Source organism: Vigna unguiculata, chromosome 9 (assembly GCF_004118075.2).
Source record: "Vigna unguiculata cultivar IT97K-499-35 chromosome 9, ASM411807v1, whole genome shotgun sequence".
Taxonomy (NCBI): Eukaryota; Viridiplantae; Streptophyta; class Magnoliopsida; order Fabales; family Fabaceae; genus Vigna; species Vigna unguiculata.
The window spans coordinates 25,634,037-25,652,786 of record NC_040287.1 but is presented as its reverse complement, the minus strand read 5'-3'; the positions used below and the strand labels follow the sequence as shown (position 1 = coordinate 25,652,786).

At 32.9% G+C, this 18,750-nt stretch overlaps 2 protein-coding genes across 3 annotated transcripts; one reads left to right on the top strand and one right to left on the bottom strand.

Moving 5' to 3' along the window:
* Positions 1 to 1,134: 1,134 nt before the first annotated feature.
* LOC114164832 (DNA polymerase delta catalytic subunit) lies at positions 1,135 to 13,518 on the top strand. Its single transcript, XM_028049606.1, has 31 exons — positions 1,135 to 1,553; positions 1,662 to 1,772; positions 2,521 to 2,627; positions 2,742 to 2,901; positions 3,162 to 3,357; positions 3,451 to 3,586; positions 3,667 to 3,804; positions 4,123 to 4,200; positions 4,331 to 4,422; positions 4,658 to 4,724; positions 4,817 to 4,888; positions 5,540 to 5,626; positions 6,298 to 6,417; positions 6,524 to 6,622; positions 7,663 to 7,770; positions 7,902 to 7,997; positions 8,117 to 8,182; positions 8,329 to 8,385; positions 8,541 to 8,628; positions 8,740 to 8,819; positions 9,289 to 9,402; positions 9,939 to 10,053; positions 10,127 to 10,299; positions 10,439 to 10,510; positions 11,079 to 11,153; positions 11,240 to 11,329; positions 11,403 to 11,563; positions 11,837 to 11,910; positions 12,025 to 12,112; positions 12,390 to 12,488; positions 13,206 to 13,518. Exons 1-30 carry the CDS (start codon positions 1,298 to 1,300, stop codon positions 12,475 to 12,477), a joined length of 3,264 nt encoding a protein of 1,087 aa, XP_027905407.1. The 5' UTR covers positions 1,135 to 1,297; the 3' UTR covers positions 12,478 to 12,488; positions 13,206 to 13,518.
* Positions 13,519 to 14,660: 1,142 nt separating this feature from the next.
* On the bottom strand, positions 14,661 to 18,503 carry LOC114162114 (E3 ubiquitin-protein ligase RGLG3). 2 transcript variants are annotated; one of them, XM_028045893.1, is made up of 12 exons: positions 18,309 to 18,503; positions 17,343 to 17,586; positions 17,191 to 17,275; positions 16,957 to 17,097; positions 16,766 to 16,879; positions 16,064 to 16,161; positions 15,870 to 15,949; positions 15,692 to 15,797; positions 15,405 to 15,532; positions 15,184 to 15,325; positions 15,030 to 15,086; positions 14,661 to 14,914 (listed from the first exon to the last, which is right to left on the bottom strand). In XM_028045893.1, exons 2-12 carry the CDS (start codon positions 17,574 to 17,576, stop codon positions 14,831 to 14,833), a joined length of 1,269 nt encoding a protein of 422 aa, XP_027901694.1. In that variant the 5' UTR covers positions 17,577 to 17,586; positions 18,309 to 18,503; the 3' UTR covers positions 14,661 to 14,830. The 2 variants fall into 2 exon arrangements, with proteins under 2 accessions (XP_027901694.1, XP_027901695.1); XM_028045894.1 differs by having other exon boundaries at positions 15,184 to 15,322.
* Between the last annotated feature and the right edge of the window lie 247 nt (positions 18,504 to 18,750).

Below are 18,750 nucleotides of genomic sequence, written 5' to 3'. Positions count from 1 at the left end.
TGTAAACAAATCCAAATTACAGTGGTTTAAAAAATAACAAAACAATTTACTTAACTTTTGATATTTATGACAATACTTTTAAAATCCCAAACTTTAAACTAAGTAAAATAAATGTAAACAAATCCAAATTACAGTAGTTTAAAAAATAACTTCCCCGATTTTTATGGATGTAATTTCATAAAATAAAACATAGTCAAGAATACTCTTTTATAGTGTTGGTAAATATAGGAATAAATATTTCCAATTTTATATTATTTGAATCCAAAAGGATACCTTGAAAGAAGCTTTTCAGGGGAAAATCGACGTACAAAATATACCCTGACCATTTAGTTTATCATATATATATATATATATATATATATATATTATATATAATATAAAGAGAATTATGAAATGTACTCAATTAATAATATGAGTCTATGAATTATGGATATGAAATTATCTATAGATAGTATATTATTTCTTTTTGACTGCGTTATATCACCGTATGTCTTGTAACAAATAACCTAAATTAATTCCCAATGGTATAAATAGATAACCAATTTATCATATTAAATTTGGTGATACACATGTATTTTGATTAATATTTATATTATTATATAAAAAAATTCCTTTTTAATTTGCATATTTTGTTTTAATTATACTTTTTTAGTAATTTTTAAATTAAAATAATAATTTTACCAAGTTTATCTTTTGAATAACATTTACTTTTAAGTTTAACTGTTTTTTTAATTTAAAATCGTTTTTTTTCTAAATTTAATTATCTTTTTTTAAACTAAAATAACTATTATAATAACAAAACTATATGAAAAAAATATTACCAACAATAAGATTATGAAAATTATTTAAATTTACTTTTATAACTATAATAATAAGTTTATTATTAAAAAAAAATAACGAACATTCGCGTAGATATTTTCTCAAGTATTACAGTAAAGAAATGAGCTAACATATTCTCATCTCATATTAAAAGCGTTTTAAATTTTTGACGGGATAAATTCTGTAAATTAATGACAATAAAATTTCCAGATTAGATAAAAAGCAAAAAAATCGGAAAAGTAAACTTTGCAATTTAATAGTGTTTATATTTCATATAACGTGTATTTAAAAGCTCCACCATAGTAAAATGGCAAATGTTGTGATACCCTAACTAAGTGAAAGAGAAGTATACATCACTGTGCCTCGCGAGCGAGCGGGAAAATCTCACAAACAACTCCCAACAAAAATTGGCGGGAACTGGTTAGCCTTTCACTCCACACTTCTCACTCTTCCACCGCCTCTCTCTCTTCCGATTCCAATGAGCAACAACGCCTCAAGAAAGCGGGCGGCGTCGACGGTGGCGCCACAACCTCCGCCGCCGAAGCAAGCCGTAATGACTCAGGAAGAGGACTTCATGGACGAAGACGTGTTCATCGACCAAACCCTTGTTTCAGAAGACGAAGAGTCCATCATTCTCCGCGACATCGAGCAGCGCCAGGCCCTCGCTGCGCGGCTATCCAAGTGGACCCGTCCTCCTCTCTCCGATGATTACGTCGCACAATCTTGTAGCGTCGGTGTGTATTTTCCGTAAATTGTTTTCCCTTCGCCTAGGGTTTTGTTTTCCCCTATCATTGGTGGAGTTTTCTTGGTTTGTGCTCTGAGTTTCTTTGTCTGGCTTTTAGTTTTTCAGCAGCTGGAGATTGATTATGTGATCGGGGAGAGTCACAGGGAGTTGCTGCCGAACATGTCTGGACCTGCTGCCATTATCAGAATATTTGGTGTTACAAAAGAAGGTCTGTTCGTGTTTATGCTTTATTTATGTCACAAAATTTGGTTTCTCAGACAATAGGAGATAAAGATTGTTGATTTGTTTGTTTATAATGTTGCCCGAGCAAGTAGGGAAGAAAGAAAACCTGAATGACCCACGCAACGAACTGTCTCCAGTTTTAGAAATTTGTAACAATAAAGAGAACTGTAGTACTTGATGATGCGTTTGAGCGTTTCTGTTGGTTTTCTATCACTAAGTCAAGTGTGGTTTCGGCTGGTCCAGTTTTTAGGGAAAAAATGTCGGCACTGAACCAGTACGTTCTTCTAAGTGGAGAAATGAGCAAATCATTCTCAATTGTTTTGTTTCAGTTCTGCCAAGTCAGTTTTAGGTTAACCACTTTTTCTTATATAAACACTAAGTTGACTTCACTTTTTTTACATGATCCACTTATCAACAAATTGCCCCTATGTCTTATTAAAAGCATAATCATTAGATATACATAAGCAATTAATTAAAAAGTTTCATGATAAGTAGAAATCTAATCTATGAATATGTTAATGTTGGGCAATATATGCATAGATAGCGAACTACACAATTTTAGTCTGGCTCCATAGCTGAAAGCTTGAACAAACGATATATGCTTAGGAAACCAAACTTATTATTTGAGTTTGTTAGATCTCAACCTAGTGCACAAATAGTTTGTTTGATTCTAGACATGAAGTAATGAATGTTTCAGAAAAGGGGAAGTAACTTATATTTTGTTTGTTTGTCAGGACACAGCGTTTGCTGCAACGTTCACGGCTTTGAACCATATTTCTACATCTCTTGCCCTCCTGGAATGGGTCCAGATGATATCTCTCATTTCCACCAAACACTTGAGGTATGTAGTACCTAAAAATACAATTTTTTGTCTGGTTTTTAATTTAGAAAGGGAATAGGGTTTATTTATTTAACTCACAGATTGCTTTAATTACTTGTTTTTGTCATCTTTCAGGGGAGGATGAGAGAAGCCAATAGAAATAGTAATGTAGGAAAATTCGTTCGCCGCATTGAAATGGTGCAGAGGAGAAGTATTATGTACTATCAGCAATCTGATTCTCAGCCCTTCCTCAAAATAGTAGTTGCACTCCCAACAATGGTTGCCAGCTGCCGTGGTAAACTTCTATATTTTCAACAGACATTCTATTCTCCAATATATTAATCATCTTGTCAAAAAATCGGAAGTTTAGAATTACTTAAATTATGGTTAAGCTGCATTCTTGATTCTTATGGCCTTATCACACACTTTTGGTTAAGTGTTTAATCTTAGCTTCATGCATCTTAACACTAGTGTGTCTACTTTTTTTGAAAGTTGTTTGTCGACATTACTTCACTTGTGAATCAATGTTTCTTACCAATATTTCAAAACTGTTAGGTATTCTTGATAGAGGTATTCAGCTTGATGGTCTGGGAATGAAGAGCTTCTTGACTTATGAAAGCAATGTACTTTTTGCCCTACGGTTCATGATTGATTGCAGCATAGTTGGTGGAAATTGGATTGAAATTCCAGCGGGGAAATATAAAAAAATAGTGAAAAACATGTCTTATTGTCAGTTGGAGTTTGATTGCCTGTATCCTCTTTCATGTGTTAATAACTGGGTTTAAGGGTTATGGGAATACCAAAATCTTTATATTGTTCTGTTCTCCCCTTAACAATATTATAGGTATTGTGATTTGGTTAGTCATGCCCCGGAAGGGGAATATTCAAAGATGGCTCCATTTCGCATATTGAGTTTTGACATTGAGTGTGCTGGTCGCAAAGGTCATTTTCCTGAGCCTAGCCATGATCCTGTTATCCAGGTCCTTGCCTTCCCTTTTTTCACCTGCAAATTAGTGCATAGTGTTATTGTTTTTGATATGAAAATTCTCATTTCTTTCAGATTGCTAATTTGGTTACTTTACAAGGAGAAGACCAACCACTTATTCGTAATGTGATGACCCTTAAATCATGTTCTCCTATTGTTGGTGTTGATGTGATGTCATTTGATACGGAAAGAGAAGTCCTGCTAGCTTGGAGGGTAATTTCATTGTGCACATGTCCATATTTATACTTATCAAGCAAAAGAATTTCAGAAACCCCCCAATTTTTATTTACCACTCTCTCTGACTAAACTTTGGATATGCTAATTAAATAACTGACATCTTGCATGTTTTGTTTCATAGGATGATGTTTTGTAGCTCTTATAACTTCATCAATGGTTAATGCTATTAAATATTTTTTGTTTCTTGAACTTGTATATCATGAGTCAATTTGATATTATGTAACTGTTGATTGAATTATAACTTTTTCTTTATTTCACCCTTACATTCTGATGGAGGTGTTCTTTTTCTTGCAGGATTTCCTTCGGGAAGTGGACCCTGATATTATTATTGGATATAACATATGCAAATTTGACCTGCCGTATCTTATTGAGGTGCTGACTTGACTTTCAAACAGTACGCTTTTAGAGTTGATAAATGGAAGGTTTTTTCATTTAAAACAAAGGTTTCGTGCATGTTGTTGGGTTACTTATTTAATTTATTTGTTATTTTCTTGGTTTTTAGAGAGCTGCAAACCTGAAGATAGCAGAATTTCCAATTCTTGGCCGTATTAGGAACAGTAGGGTTCGGGTGAAGGATACAACTTTTTCATCAAGGTAAAGAGATTTAGTCTTCTGTCATGTACATGTTTCCTGTCATTATTTGATAATAGTCGTATTCTGCTGGGTTGTTAGGTTTTGTTAGTTTCATTTTAATGAATATAGAATTTTGGATTTCTAAAGCAATCTTGCAGTTTACGTTCTTAGTGAGTTTTGGAATTACTTTCTCCTTTTATTTTCTGATTCTAAGTCATTTGACTATCTACCTCATTGATACTTGATGGTTTTGTAGGCAGTACGGGACCAGGGAAAGTAAAGAAGTTACAGTAGAAGGGAGAGTTCAGTTTGACTTACTCCAGGTTATGTCAATATTGTTTTGTTTAAATTACCTTGTGATTGACACTCTGAGTTTATTGCTCAACAGGTTTTTTTGTTATGTTTTCATTTGCAGGTTATGCAAAGAGATTACAAATTAAGTTCTTATTCACTAAATTCTGTCTCAGCACACTTCCTTTCTGAGCAGGTAAAGTCATTTTTTTGACATCATTTCAACCATTATTTCCCCCCTTTATTGTGTATTGGCACAATGCTAAGGCTATTGCCTTCTGACCTGGAGATGATAAGTTCAAATCTAGAATGCATCTCTTCTTGGGGTATAAGGTTGCATACATCTACCCTCCTTGGTCCCATTAGGTGGGAGCCCTGTTCATTGGGTCACCCTTTTATTTTTTCTTCCTTTATTTTCTGTTTCAAATACATCTGGGAAGTGGAATCTGTTAATGAGATTTGGATCCTGATTGAAAGTACAATTAACGTCTTTATATTTATATGTAAACGTGGTACCTGTCTATGTATAACTGTCTATGTATAACCATCGATGTAGTTGCAGATTTACATGCATAAACTCATGATTTGATATGAGCACTGGTCATTTCAATTGGATTGCAATGGGGTTGTAAAATTTACAGACATGCTTTTCAGTTGGTTCTTTTATTTGGTGTTTGTATGTTTGCATGTGTGTCTATGCTCCTTTTTTGCATTTTGACCTATTTATATGCCTAGCATAATCTAAGCAGCTTCTTTTTGCTGGAATCTCGTCTTTGTTCTTGGATGTTAATATTTTATAGTGCTTGTCAATTTATTAGCTTAGTAACTGCATGTTCATATAGTGCAGAAAGAGGATGTCCATCACTCTATTATATCTGATCTTCAGAATGGAACCGCAGAAACTAGGAGGCGCCTTGCTGTGTATTGTTTGAAGGTTTGTTTTCTGGTTCCTTTGTCCTAGGATGCTTTATTGCCACTTTTTATTTAAGTGATTGTTGTCTAGTTTTTTTCTTGTTTCCTATCTAGTTCTCACTGTTCAGTAAACTTTACAGATATAAACATAGAAGTTGGCGATATTTACTTGGTAATTCAGTTGATGACGAAAATTATGATCTGACTGCAGTTTTGGTTTGCCTCTTTTGTTAGTTTTATGGAATACTTCTGTTTGGAAAGGATTTTCCATGTTATTTGGTGGCCCTGGGCTTTCTGTTGGAAAGTTGTGAAGAAGGCTATGTTTCATCTATCCTTTTGATGTTTAGCAAATAAGGTTTTTTACCACTTAATTTTATTGGCCAAGTTATTACTTAAGCTGTCTGTAACTAATTCTAACCAACTGATGACAGATGTTATTTGACATCTGGTGGCATATACAATGGCAGTAATATACCCGTAAAATTTTCAATAATTTTTTTATCCTATTATGCTTACTAATTTAGCTTTGAAATGTTTTATTGTGCATGGTTCTTGTTTTTTTTTGGGTGAATTGCTTGTGGTTCTTTACCCTATTAAAGTGTTGTGTATCAGATATGGTGAATCCATTATGGGTATTCTAAATGTGAGAGAAATCGACCATTCAAAATTCATACTCTGCTCGTCAATGTGCAGGATGCATATCTTCCTCAGCGGCTTTTGGATAAACTGATGTTCATTTACAACTATGTGGAGATGGCTCGAGTAACAGGTGTTCCAATTTCTTTTCTACTTTCCAGAGGTCAAAGCATTAAGGTAAACATCAAAGTTCCTATATAATTAACAATGCTTAGAATCACCAAACTGATTGACTCGTTAAATTTGTATCAGTAATTGTTTGTTTTCTTTTCTTCCTTTCCAGGTACTTTCTCAACTTCTTAGGAAGGCAAGACAGAAGAATCTGGTCATTCCTAATGTCAAACAGGTTGGGTCTGAACAAGGAACATTTGAAGGTGCCACTGTAAGTTCATTCGTTTCTTTTTCATATTCATTATTTTAACTTTTAATGGGTGTTATTCACAAGTTCTTTCCAATTTCATGTGTATACAATGCATGTTTGTTTGTATGGATCTTCTAATATGAAATGTTGTATTAGCTACCCATTCATATAACTATTTGATGCCTTATATTTTCTGAGAATTTTATTTATATTTTGTCACTTCATGTTGAGAATAAAGAAAATAGGGGTTTGAGATTAATCTCCCTTGTGTATAAACCACACATAGGGTAATCTATTTATAATAGAGAGAGGTACAAGTAAAAAGAGTAACTGAAAATAAAAAGAGTAAATAGAAGATATTGTTTGATATTGTGATTAACAATATCTAACAATATCTTAATAATATCAAACAATATCTAACACTTCAAATTATATACTGAATTGACTGATGATTGAATTTGAAATTTAAAGGCTCATAGCATCATTATCTTTTTACTTTAAGATTGCATTGCATCAAGGTTGTCAAATATGAGTCTATGTAACTCGTTAAGGTTCTACAAACTCAAGACTTTACCTAAAATAGTATTAAAGATACCTATTCGTCCATTCTCTCCAACTAATGAATGTTGTAATTGTTGATACTTTACTCTAAGTAGTAACTATTGATGTTTTGGAATCCCTAACAAACATGTAAAGGTCGTCTGGTTTGAGAAAATGTTATTTCTGTTTTTATATGCTTTTTTGAAGGATTCACTATTTCTGGTATAAGTTTTGAAAACAGTAAACAAGATGATATTTCTTTAATTATTTGTGAAAAGGGAAAAACTAAAAACGTTTCCTCAAATCAATTTGGTCCTTAGCTATGAATTGGACTTTTTATTGTTAAAATGCCTATAAAGAACGATTTATACATTCTGGATTTGCAGTTGTTCATGGACACTTGTTATTTTTCCCTTTTGTTCTTCTGTTAATGCAAGAAAATATAGAAAGCATGCTCAAATTTCAAGTATTGTCAAGCTGTTGCCTTTTGGTGCATAATTTTTGAACTTTACAACTTGCAGGTGTTGGAGGCAAGAGCTGGATTTTATGAAAAACCAATCGCTACGTTAGATTTTGCATCCCTATATCCATCTATTATGATGGCCTATAATTTATGTTATTGCACTCTGGTAAATATTTCATTGTGTTGTTAGTTTTGCTAAAACATCCGAGTTTTGTTTCATTAGAAACAATTATGGATATTTCACTGGATTAGTAACAATTGGTAGCTTTTTTCTCTTCGTGTTAACTGTTCTTTAAGGTCACTTCTGAAGATGCTCGCAAGCTGAACATCCCTCCAGAGTCAGTGAACAGAACTCCATCTGGTGAAACATTTGTTAAATCAAATCTGCAGAAGGTATGTTGTTTGAAAAAAATTACTACTTTTCCTTTTTCTTTAAGGCTCTCTGCTGATTTCATTTTAGAGGTTAATGCTTATATGAAGTTGAGGCACTGATGTAGTGAAGATAAATTTAGGGAATACTTCCTGAAATACTTGAAGAGCTATTAACAGCCCGGAAAAGGGCAAAAGCAGATTTAAAGGTATCCTTTCTATACATGTGAAAGTTGACTTTGGGTTTAGATTGTTTTTTCTTTGAGCTGTAGTGTTTTGGTTAATGCAAATCCACTAATTGAATTCTGTATATTATCTCTTCCTGTACATGATTTCTGTCAAATATCTACTTCAGGAGGCAAAGGATCCCCTGGAGAGGGCAGTTCTAGATGGTAGGCAGCTGGCCCTGAAAGTAAGCCACTCTTAATGTTCTTGTCTTTTTTCCTTGTCCTTTTTTCTTTTGATATTTGTTCATTTCGCTCTACTGCATAGTTTGTACAAACTGTTAATTAATAATTCTTGGTATTGGTAACATTTTAAACTCCATTTCTATTTCCTTTTGGTCAGATTAGTGCAAATTCCGTTTATGGGTTTACTGGGGCTACCATTGGTCAGTTACCATGTTTAGAGATATCATCAAGTGTAACAAGCTATGGTATTGCTTTCATTTCTTAGTTTGTTTGGTGTGCTTTTAAATTATCTTTTTGTTGAATTTAAATAGCATCTCCATTGAGTTCTGATTATGTTTCATTGGATACCTTTAAAGGTCGACAAATGATTGAGCACACAAAAAAACTTGTGGAAGATAAATTCACGACACTTAATGGCTATGAACACAATGCTGAGGTATAGTATTTAGAAAATTTATTGTTTTGATACCTGTCATCCGCAATGGTGTTTCATGGGTTAGAAGTTGAAGCTATCTTGGGTGTTTTTATTGGTCCTTGTTAGATATGGTTAAAGATATTATTAGATATTGTTAGTTACAATCTTATGTGTTAGTTTTAAATGTAGTGGGCTTAGGTTCATCTCTTTGTATTTTTCTATTTATAAATACATAACACTGTGCTCAACACACATTAGGGATTCATCCTATTCCACTTTCTCTTTTGTTTTGACAGTCCTTATTACTGTATTTTAGTCTGCGGAATTTAACATTGAACCAACAATATAAAATTTCTATCCTTGCCAATAAATTTTACATTTCCAGTTATGCATTCGTTTTCTTAAATTTAATGTAGTTATTTTTTTTAACGTGCTGTACCCCCTGAACAATGGCAAATGACTTGCAAAGTAATGTTATTCTTGCTACTAGGTAATATATGGAGACACGGATTCAGTCATGGTACAATTTGGTGTTTCTGCCGTAGAACAGGCTATGAACTTGGGGAGAGAAGCTGCCGAATATATAAGTGGAACTTTCACAAAAGTAACAGTTTGTTTTTACGTTTTATTTTATTCTTTTATGATAGCCTTCGAAAGTGATGGATTTCTAAACGTGAAAACTGTTGTGTTTTTCTTGAAAGCCAATTGATTTTTGTGGATCACTTATTTTCATAATAAGGAAAAATGTTTCTTTTTGTTTTCTCCAAACAACGAAGTAACAATTGATTCTAAAATCACTGCTTTTTATTTGCACTATATTCCAATAAAAAATGAGCCCCTCAATGTACTACAATATTCTCAATTTGATTATTCCAATCATTCCCCCTATTCTTCAAATATGGAACAAAAATTTACATGGTTTCTCAAATAGTCTAGATTCAGCAATTATAATGTTATTTCTGAATTTATATTCACGTTAATTACAACTTCACAAAATTTGCATCTAGAATATAGGTGTTTTAGTCTGCAGATTATTTAAGCTTCAGATTCAGTATCTCTAATCATAATTCTATAAAACTTACTATTTTATTTGCTACATTGGTTTGTCCTTACTTATTTGTTGTCGTTTTGATTGTGAAGCCCATCAAACTAGAATTTGAGAAGGTTTATTATCCATATCTCTTGATTAGCAAGAAGAGATATGCCGGTTTGTTTTGGACAAAACCAGACAAGTTCGACAAAATGGACACTAAAGGTAAACATTATTATTTTCCTTCCCTCTTGATTTGCTGAAGTGCCTATTAAACTAAATTTGCAACATTGAACAGGTATTGAAACAGTTCGAAGAGACAATTGTTTGTTGGTCAAAAACCTGGTGAATGATTGTCTTCACAAGATACTGATTGACAGGGACGTTCCAGGGGCTGTCCAGTATGTCAAGAACGCAATTTCAGATCTTCTCAGGAATCGTATGGATTTATCACTGCTGGTTATTACAAAGGTGGGGAAGTCTATTGAATCTACAGACCATGCAATGGTCTTCCTTTGCTATTTGCTTTTAGAGGAGCATTCAGATAATTGATGCGAGTGCATTACCAAAATAATATTCGAACTTGGAGCTCACATGCTTGCTTTAACAGGGTTTAACGAAGACAGGAGATGATTATGAAGTAAAGGCAGCTCATGTTGAACTTGCTGAAAGGATGCGCAAGGTTGAGTAGATATAATCAAATATATTGGTGGTTCTGTCTTCACCCACTTGTTTTTTGAAAAATTAGATTCTTGTGGCAAAGAAAAAAGAAGCCAGTGTTATAATACATGATCATTTGCACTATATGTGCCAAAACATCAAATCTTTTATTGGAATTGCACTTTAACTATGTAGGGAAGTAAGAAATAATTTATTGATAACAATCACACCAAGTACACTATCAATTGAATTTGTAACAAACAATCTCTTTAAAAAAAAAATGCTAATATAAATAAGAAGATTTTAAACATATATCTCCTAATCAAGTTCGTCTCCTGAAAATATTCTTATCTTAATAAACCACTATTTACAACAATTACCATGAATTATTTTTAATTAAGATGTTGGATTCTATGGTTACCTCTTGGGTCCTGTAAATTGAAGTTTCAATGTTGTTAACTTATTGGTGGAACCATACGGTATTGTTACTGGATTTAGGTTTGTTTTTAGGCTTATTGAGCTTAAAAAGCTTGTCATGTCTCAGTTTTTGTGGGCCATAAGTGTGATTTATTTGATTTTATAATTGACAGCGAGATGCTGCCACTGCTCCAAATGTTGGAGACAGAGTACCTTATGTAATTATCAAAGGTGCAAAAGGTGCGAAGGTAATACTACATGTTCCCCTCTGTTTTTTTAGTTTTTTAAATATTTGTTTAGATTTTCTATAGACTAACATGTGTAAGAAAATCAGGCATATGAGAAATCAGAGGACCCTATTTATGTTCTAGAGAACAACATACCAATAGATGCTCAATACTATCTTGAGAATCAAATTAGCAAGGTTGGTTTATCATTTCCTTAAATGTTTTGGATTTCTCCAAATTGCTGTTCTTATTAGTTTCATTGTATTCCAGCCGATCCTGAGAATTTTTGAGCCAATTCTGAAGAATGCTAGCAGAGAACTTCTCCATGGAAGTCATACAAGATCTATTTCTATTTCTACTCCATCAAACAGTGGCTTATGGAAATTTGCTAAGAAAGAGCTTACCTGCATTGGTTGTAAAGCGGTATTAGGGTATCTATCCCACCCATCTTTTTGTAGTGTTCTCTTCTGGTGTTATATGAATCATAAGAATAAGGGACTAACTGTTGTCTTGGGATGAAGATGAAAACCTCTTCAGTTTACACCTATAGGCTTCAAGTTGTATTTCCGCTACTAAAATACCTGATAATTTTGTGCCTTGTTTATTAAGACATCTAATGTTGGAAATTATTTGTATGTATTATAATGCATGAACATATGTCAGTATACAGGAGGTGTAATAAATTTTTGTTGCACTTGGTTCAGGAAGGATCATCACACAGTTTGTTCACATTGCAAAGGAAGGGAAGCTGAGCTATATTGTAAGACAGTATCTCGAGGTAGGGCATCCGTTGCATCTTTTTGCACGATTTGAAATGGTTTTGGTTGTGTACAGGATGGTTACAGTTATTTTTTAATGCACAAAAGTCACAAAACAAGTGTTGTGGTTGTAGTGTCCGAGTTGGAGACGCTTTTTGGGAAGTTATGGACACAATGTCAGGAGTGCCAAGGTTCACTTCATCAAGATATTCTCTGCACAAGGTATGTCCATGTAGTGAAACTGCTTGGATGGCTCGGGTTCTCAAATGGTTTTAAGAGGCACCATATTACAGTATTAATTAATCAACATCCTGGAGTCAGGGTGCTTTTTACCCCCTTGGTATAACAGTGTCAAATTATTGTGATATCCTGGTTTCTTACTCGTGTTTTTCCATCTATTTTTTGTGGTTTTTGTAAAAGAAATAGTAATTTCGTTTGTGGTTTGGTTTCTCATTGATAGAATGTTACCACTGACATATCGTGTACTAATTTGTTGCAGTCGGGATTGTCCAATCTTTTATCGACGAAAAAAGGCACAGAAAGAAATGTCCGAAGCACAATCGCAATTGGACCGGTGGAGCTTTTAGGTTTGGCCAGGGTCAGTTTTTTTCTCAATTTTCTTCCATCTCCAGTCTTTTGTCTTCACAATCATTTAGACATTGAATTTCACTCATTCATTAATCCAAATCCAGCTATTGCAATAGAAATAGCTGGAACATTTATCTAATATTTTATATTTTAAAATAGAAAAAAGTTTGATGAATTTTAAGTCATCATAACTATGTTGTATTTTGTTTAACATTTGAACTTTCTCCTAAGATTCTGCAGTTTTGGGTACGTGCTCGTGTCTAGGGATTATTTAGAGATTATTAGCTGGGAATCGGGGCTAAGAATTATTCAACAAAATTCTATGATCATCTGTTTCTATTAATTTAAACTTACGGACCACAACCTATTATCACTGAAACCTAATGTATAGCATTCCAAGTCTGTTTAATTATTTTTGATCTTATTATTTATTTATTATATTGAATTTGGTCTCCATTGATAAAGAGTTCAATCATGTTTTTTAATTTTTTTCTAAATGCAACAATGTAACTTTTTTGGTATGTTGAGATTGAAGTTGGTTATAAAATTGTATTATGTAGAATATAAACTGTCATTTTTTTTTTTTATTTGTTAAGCATCTTAATACTAAAGGATAAGTGTAATAGGTTGTGGAGATGGTATGCTAGGCTCTGGGATTGTGTTTCTATTTCAGGAAGGGCATGTAGCAAAGAGTCTAATTTGTTGCAGAAATTTGTTTCTTGTGCAGAATTTGACCTTGATGTTCCCCACAATCCTGACATTATTGAGAGTAAGCCCACAAATGAATCCTGAAATGATGATAAGCTTTAGTTATCGGATGATATGCAGTAATTGCTGTACTATTTTGATTTTAATATTTTTAATTCTAGGAAATATTGAAATGAGTGTTTACTATATGTCATGAGGAGATGCGAATGAGATGAGATTATGGATGTATTACCTAGAACGATCAATTGAGTGGGCTGTACAAAGACTAACTGATGCGTGAGATTTTATTTTGTATATATAAAAGGATCCTGTGTAACCTCGTGTTTAGTGTAGATCAATACATTTTTTTGTTCACATAAAATAGGATATCTACAAGTCATATGTAATACCGATAAAATGTTACAATTACAAAAAAAACAGTAGTTAGAAAAAGATAAAATAATATAACACTATATACAAGATAAAATGATAGAATATTATGTACATAAAGTAGTTATAAAATTAATCCATTTATTAATTTATACGCACACAAATATATATATATATATATATATATATATATATATATATATATATATATATATATTATTGAAAAATATTTCATGATCATGTTTTTTCTCGAAGATTTGGTTAAATGTTATTTTAATAATAATATATAATATATACCCATACCTTTGGTACTTGATTTTTTTTTTTTTTGAATTAGTCTAATTCCTTACATTGTAAAGTTATGATTTTGGTTCTCAATTTAACATGAATGGTGTACATGGCTATCATGATAGTCGATGAGGGACATAAATTTAATGACTTAAAACTAATAGAAAAAAAAAGTTAAGGAATTTACACAAATTTGGGAAACTTTTCGAACTATGAAACCATATTTAACATTTTAAAAAACATCCTAATTAAATTGTGATTTGGATTTTGGTAGTATAAAAAGATTTATTAATGGGTACTAATATTAAAAAAGTTCACTTTTTGAAAGATAATAACTCTCTTTTTCCTGTACAAAAAATAAATTCGTTTTTTCAAAAAACCTAGTCTTGTTGAACCTATTAGGTTTTACTCATCCTTCATTCCAAACGAGTAACTATTTTTGTTTTATTTTCATTCTCTTTCTTTGTGTTCTTTCACCACTAGTTTATTTTTTACTTTTTACATTTTAGGTTTTGGTATGCTTGTATTTTTTAAGGATTTTGGTTCGATACCATTCAAATACTTATAAGTGAACTAAATAAACTCAACGTACATAGTAAAAGTTGTAAATGAAAACTATTCAAAGTTGTAACATGATTTTAAAAATAAAAATATTGTGATGAAATGAGATTAGAAAAGAAAAGTAAACATGTACAAAAGTTTAATAAATGTAATATGTATTTGTCAACATGTACTCCAATAACTGGAGAAAGTTTCAATAAACTACATATGCAGAAAATTTACAACATTTACAAGATTTCAAACCAGAGGGAAAGAGTTTCAAAATCTGAAACTTAACTTTAATCTTTTTCTTTTTTTTTTGTTTCATACATTTAATGAGAATTTTGTTAAAGAATTTTATACCCGAAATCTCTGTACATCTCAAGGGTTATGATATTTGAATGTATCATCCATGGGGTAATATACATACGGTATAAGCTTCCTGACCTAAGTGTACAATCTCAGGCGAGTTGTAATTTGCTTCCGGCACATAGGGCATGAAGATAATGTTGAGCCACACTCCTTGCAAGTCTACATCATAAATACAGGGCAAATAAATTTTATTCGCCGCTAAAAGAAAAAAACTCTAGGGCACTTTGAAATTGGCATTAAACAACTTAACATAGGTTTTATTAAACAGACTTACTGTGTGACCACATCCAAAAGCCATGTCCTTGGGGTTGGTAAGACAAATGGGGCATACCTTGAAAAAAGGAAAACACATTAATCTCGAAGCTTAGTAATCTCTCAACATTAATCTATGCAATAAAAAGTTAAAGAGAAAAGAACAAGGAACATACTGGTTCGATACCAGCTGGAGCTGATGGTTGAACTGATTCCAAATTTGGCATGTGCGGGATAGCCATCCGAGCATTATCATGATCTATTACTTCATTAGGTGGAGGCAGAGGCCTTCTATGCTGACGAAGAACCGACTCTCTACTGGATCAGACGAAATTAAAAGTCAGAGATCATACACTATAACATAGAATTATTATACCTTCTTGAGTTCATGGCTTACTCAGTAAGTTGTATATTTTGAGCTGCCCGGTACTGAAATGGAATTTCCATAAGTGCAGCAAGTGCAAATGCTGCTTCCTTCTTTGATGCTTCAGTGTTCTCGGACATGATTTTTGTGAAATTCACAAACTGAAGGAATAAAAAAGGCAAACAAATTAGACAATCCTTTCATCAATATAAGAAGGGGGAAAAGTAATCCGTGACACTCCAATCCTTCTTATATCTACTCCAATGAAAGCTATGTTAACATAAAAGCAGACAATATTGAATTTTCAGGTGCTATCAAACCTGAAAGTTGTCAAATACTCGCTCAGTAATGTTATCATCAAAGTGCTTCATCTCATCCCATGGTCCATCTCCAACGCCAACCAAAATAATCGAGAGAGGATAGTGACTGATAATCAGAATATCCCACATTTAGGACAGATACACAAAAAACAAAAGGTTACAAAACAAGTTGCTCTACCTTGCACCAATGATGGAACTAATGGTTGCTTCTTCTTGAGGACTAAGCCTTCCATGTGGTGTATCTGGATTTCTGGTAACCTTAAAAAACAAAAACACGTTCTATAAAAACAAAGAGAAGCAGGGAAAACAATTCAATCATAACATGAAAGGAAAAAAAAAAAAAAAAAAACAGGGAAATTTTTTTGATAAAACCTGTCCATCAGCAATAATGACAAGAACATGATATTGGCCGTTGTTTCTTTCCACAATGTCGATTGCTGCATCGATTACAGGGGCAAATGATGTTGGACCTATAAATTAAGGAAGTCTAATAGTTAAATCCCTTGGAATGTTTCCTCTTGGCTAAATTATGCAAATGGCTATTTATCTTTTATGTTTTATTCAATTTGGTCCCTTATCTATTAAAAGGTTCAGTTTAATTCTTTATGTTTTTTAAAATGATTCAAAATGGTCCATCCATGTTTAAAATTAACTCTCTTAATATACAACCGCCACTGTGATTAAACACACACACACATGCGTTTCTCTTCTCCCTCCCCTGTGTCAAAAAATATCAATTTACACAAAAGTTAAGATTAAAGATATTTTTAAAAAAACTTTCTATCTTAATCCGTGGAAACCCTTTTAAACAAAACTGAAATGACTCACCAAATGTCAAAATGTCAAAAGTGAATAAGGCCTTAAATATGACTATCCTAACTACGTAAATGAGCTCAAGGTTGAAACAAAGAAGAGGCAAGTAAAATTTTAAACTTATGATATGTTTAGTCATATACAATAAATCATAATGCATTTTCCCCCCTTCTCTCTCTGTCTAAAAGTCAAATATTTGTCAGATACTTGTAATAAAATTGAAAAATCTAGTGAGCAGAGAATAGAATGTTGTAAACAAACCTGATAGTTTTAAGTATGGAACAATCTCTCTGTAGCGTGCAAGTACTTCCTCAAAACCATGACAAAATCTATTATCTTGATAAAAACTGAACACATTCTGATCATGTGTAGAAGCTACAACAGTAAATTATCCGGAATCAATAGAAGAGAAAACACAGAACATTTGTCGAAAGTGAGAAAGGGATACTGACCATCACCAAATCCAAAACATGGTATCAGATTGTCTTCATCAAAGGAAGACAAAGTACGACCAATGATGGAGATAGCCTGCTCATATGGATTAGGACTGTTTCCAATGTGATGAAGGCTTTTTCGATGGAACGAGTGCTTGCCTACAATTACCAAGGTGATAATAATGATTTCATATTATAACATACATACATGTATACTTGTATAATAATGATTTCAGATTCCAAAGGAATAACCTGTCCACTCATTGCTTTTGGTGAAGTCAATAGCAAGTATTAAATTTGAAGATTCAAGACCAGCTTCTCTAAGAGCAGAAACAACCTGAAATATATCTCATATTAGCACGATGCTAATACAAATAGAACCATGCAAAATTAGCAGTGCTGACCTGATCCAATGAGCTGAAATGATCAGCTATATATGTGGGTTGCTGCTTTTTCTGACGCCAACTGTTTTCTGAGCTTCTAGCATAAGTAGAGGGTTGATTATAGCTAGTATTCGAATAATCCCCATCATAAGAAGATGATTCATGATAGCTACTATTCTCCAAACTCCCAGCATAATAAGGGGCATGTTGGTAAAAATTATCTTCAGATTCATACATTGACTCTGTATTTCCCATAATTACAGGCCTACTTGCACCAATATTCAGATAAGTAAATAGTAATAGACAATAGAGGTAAAAAGACGGGACTAAATTGAATTAAAGCAAAAACCACAGAACCAGAAACAACAACCGTTCATTGTCAATAGTAAAGTATCATAAGAAAACAAATATCATTGGCATATATTCTGGTGTCCCAGTAACTATTAATTGAATATGTTTTTTTTTTTTTTTTCCAAATCAAACTTATCACGATTTCCTTCCAATGATTCCCAAATTATAGTCAAATTCTGGTTAAATAACAAAACTTTCCAGCAGACACAACAGCGGTAACGTACATCACTAATTACCAGAAAAATCATTAGTAAAGCGATGAGACAAACAGCACTATAAAACTTAAGCCCTTCTACTGCTAACACCTGAGAATTAGTGAAATTAAATCCAAACGCAAGTTACACTCCTCTTCTGTCTAACCAAGCATACATAACCAGTTCATCATTCACAGGTCAACAATGACTACAATAACTATAACCTATGATCGAAGCTAAAATCACCGACGATTTTCAATAAAGAAAAGAAAAAGAAAAAAGCGCCAGAATCGAGAATTCTAAAACCACAATTGCATCGAATTCACAGCATCGTGAATCAACAAAGCTAGGTTAAAGGTTACGCATAAGTTACGAAGAACTATTGCTATTGCTATGATTAAAGCAAGAAAGAAAAAAGTGAGAATCGATGTTCGAAGTTCACCTTGTGGAACTGCTTTGCGTGGAGTCGAAAGGTTTGTTGATGAGAATGGGTTTGGCGATTAAGTGTTTGAGATTGAGAGAAGAGAAAGTTGGTGATGGCCATTTTGTTGTGTTTGATTAGTATATTAGTAATTTAATTTGGTTAGACTTGGACAGAGTTGGGGGCGTTTCTTATGCGTGCACCCGTTGAAAACTGTTTTCCTCTCACGTTTTTCTTGGCTTAGAGTCAAAACTTTTTGGTCTTTTTATTAATTACTTTATCTACCTCTTTCCTTCTAGACACTTTCCCTTTTCCGTTCCGCCACCCAAATCTCTCCTCTACGAAATAAATCGCAGAAACGTGTTATCTATCTGTTGAGTAAGCTATGATACTTAAATTATTTTAATAATTGATTATGTGAGTGCAATGCAAGATACTAAGAAGTCAGAAAAGAGAAAAGGTG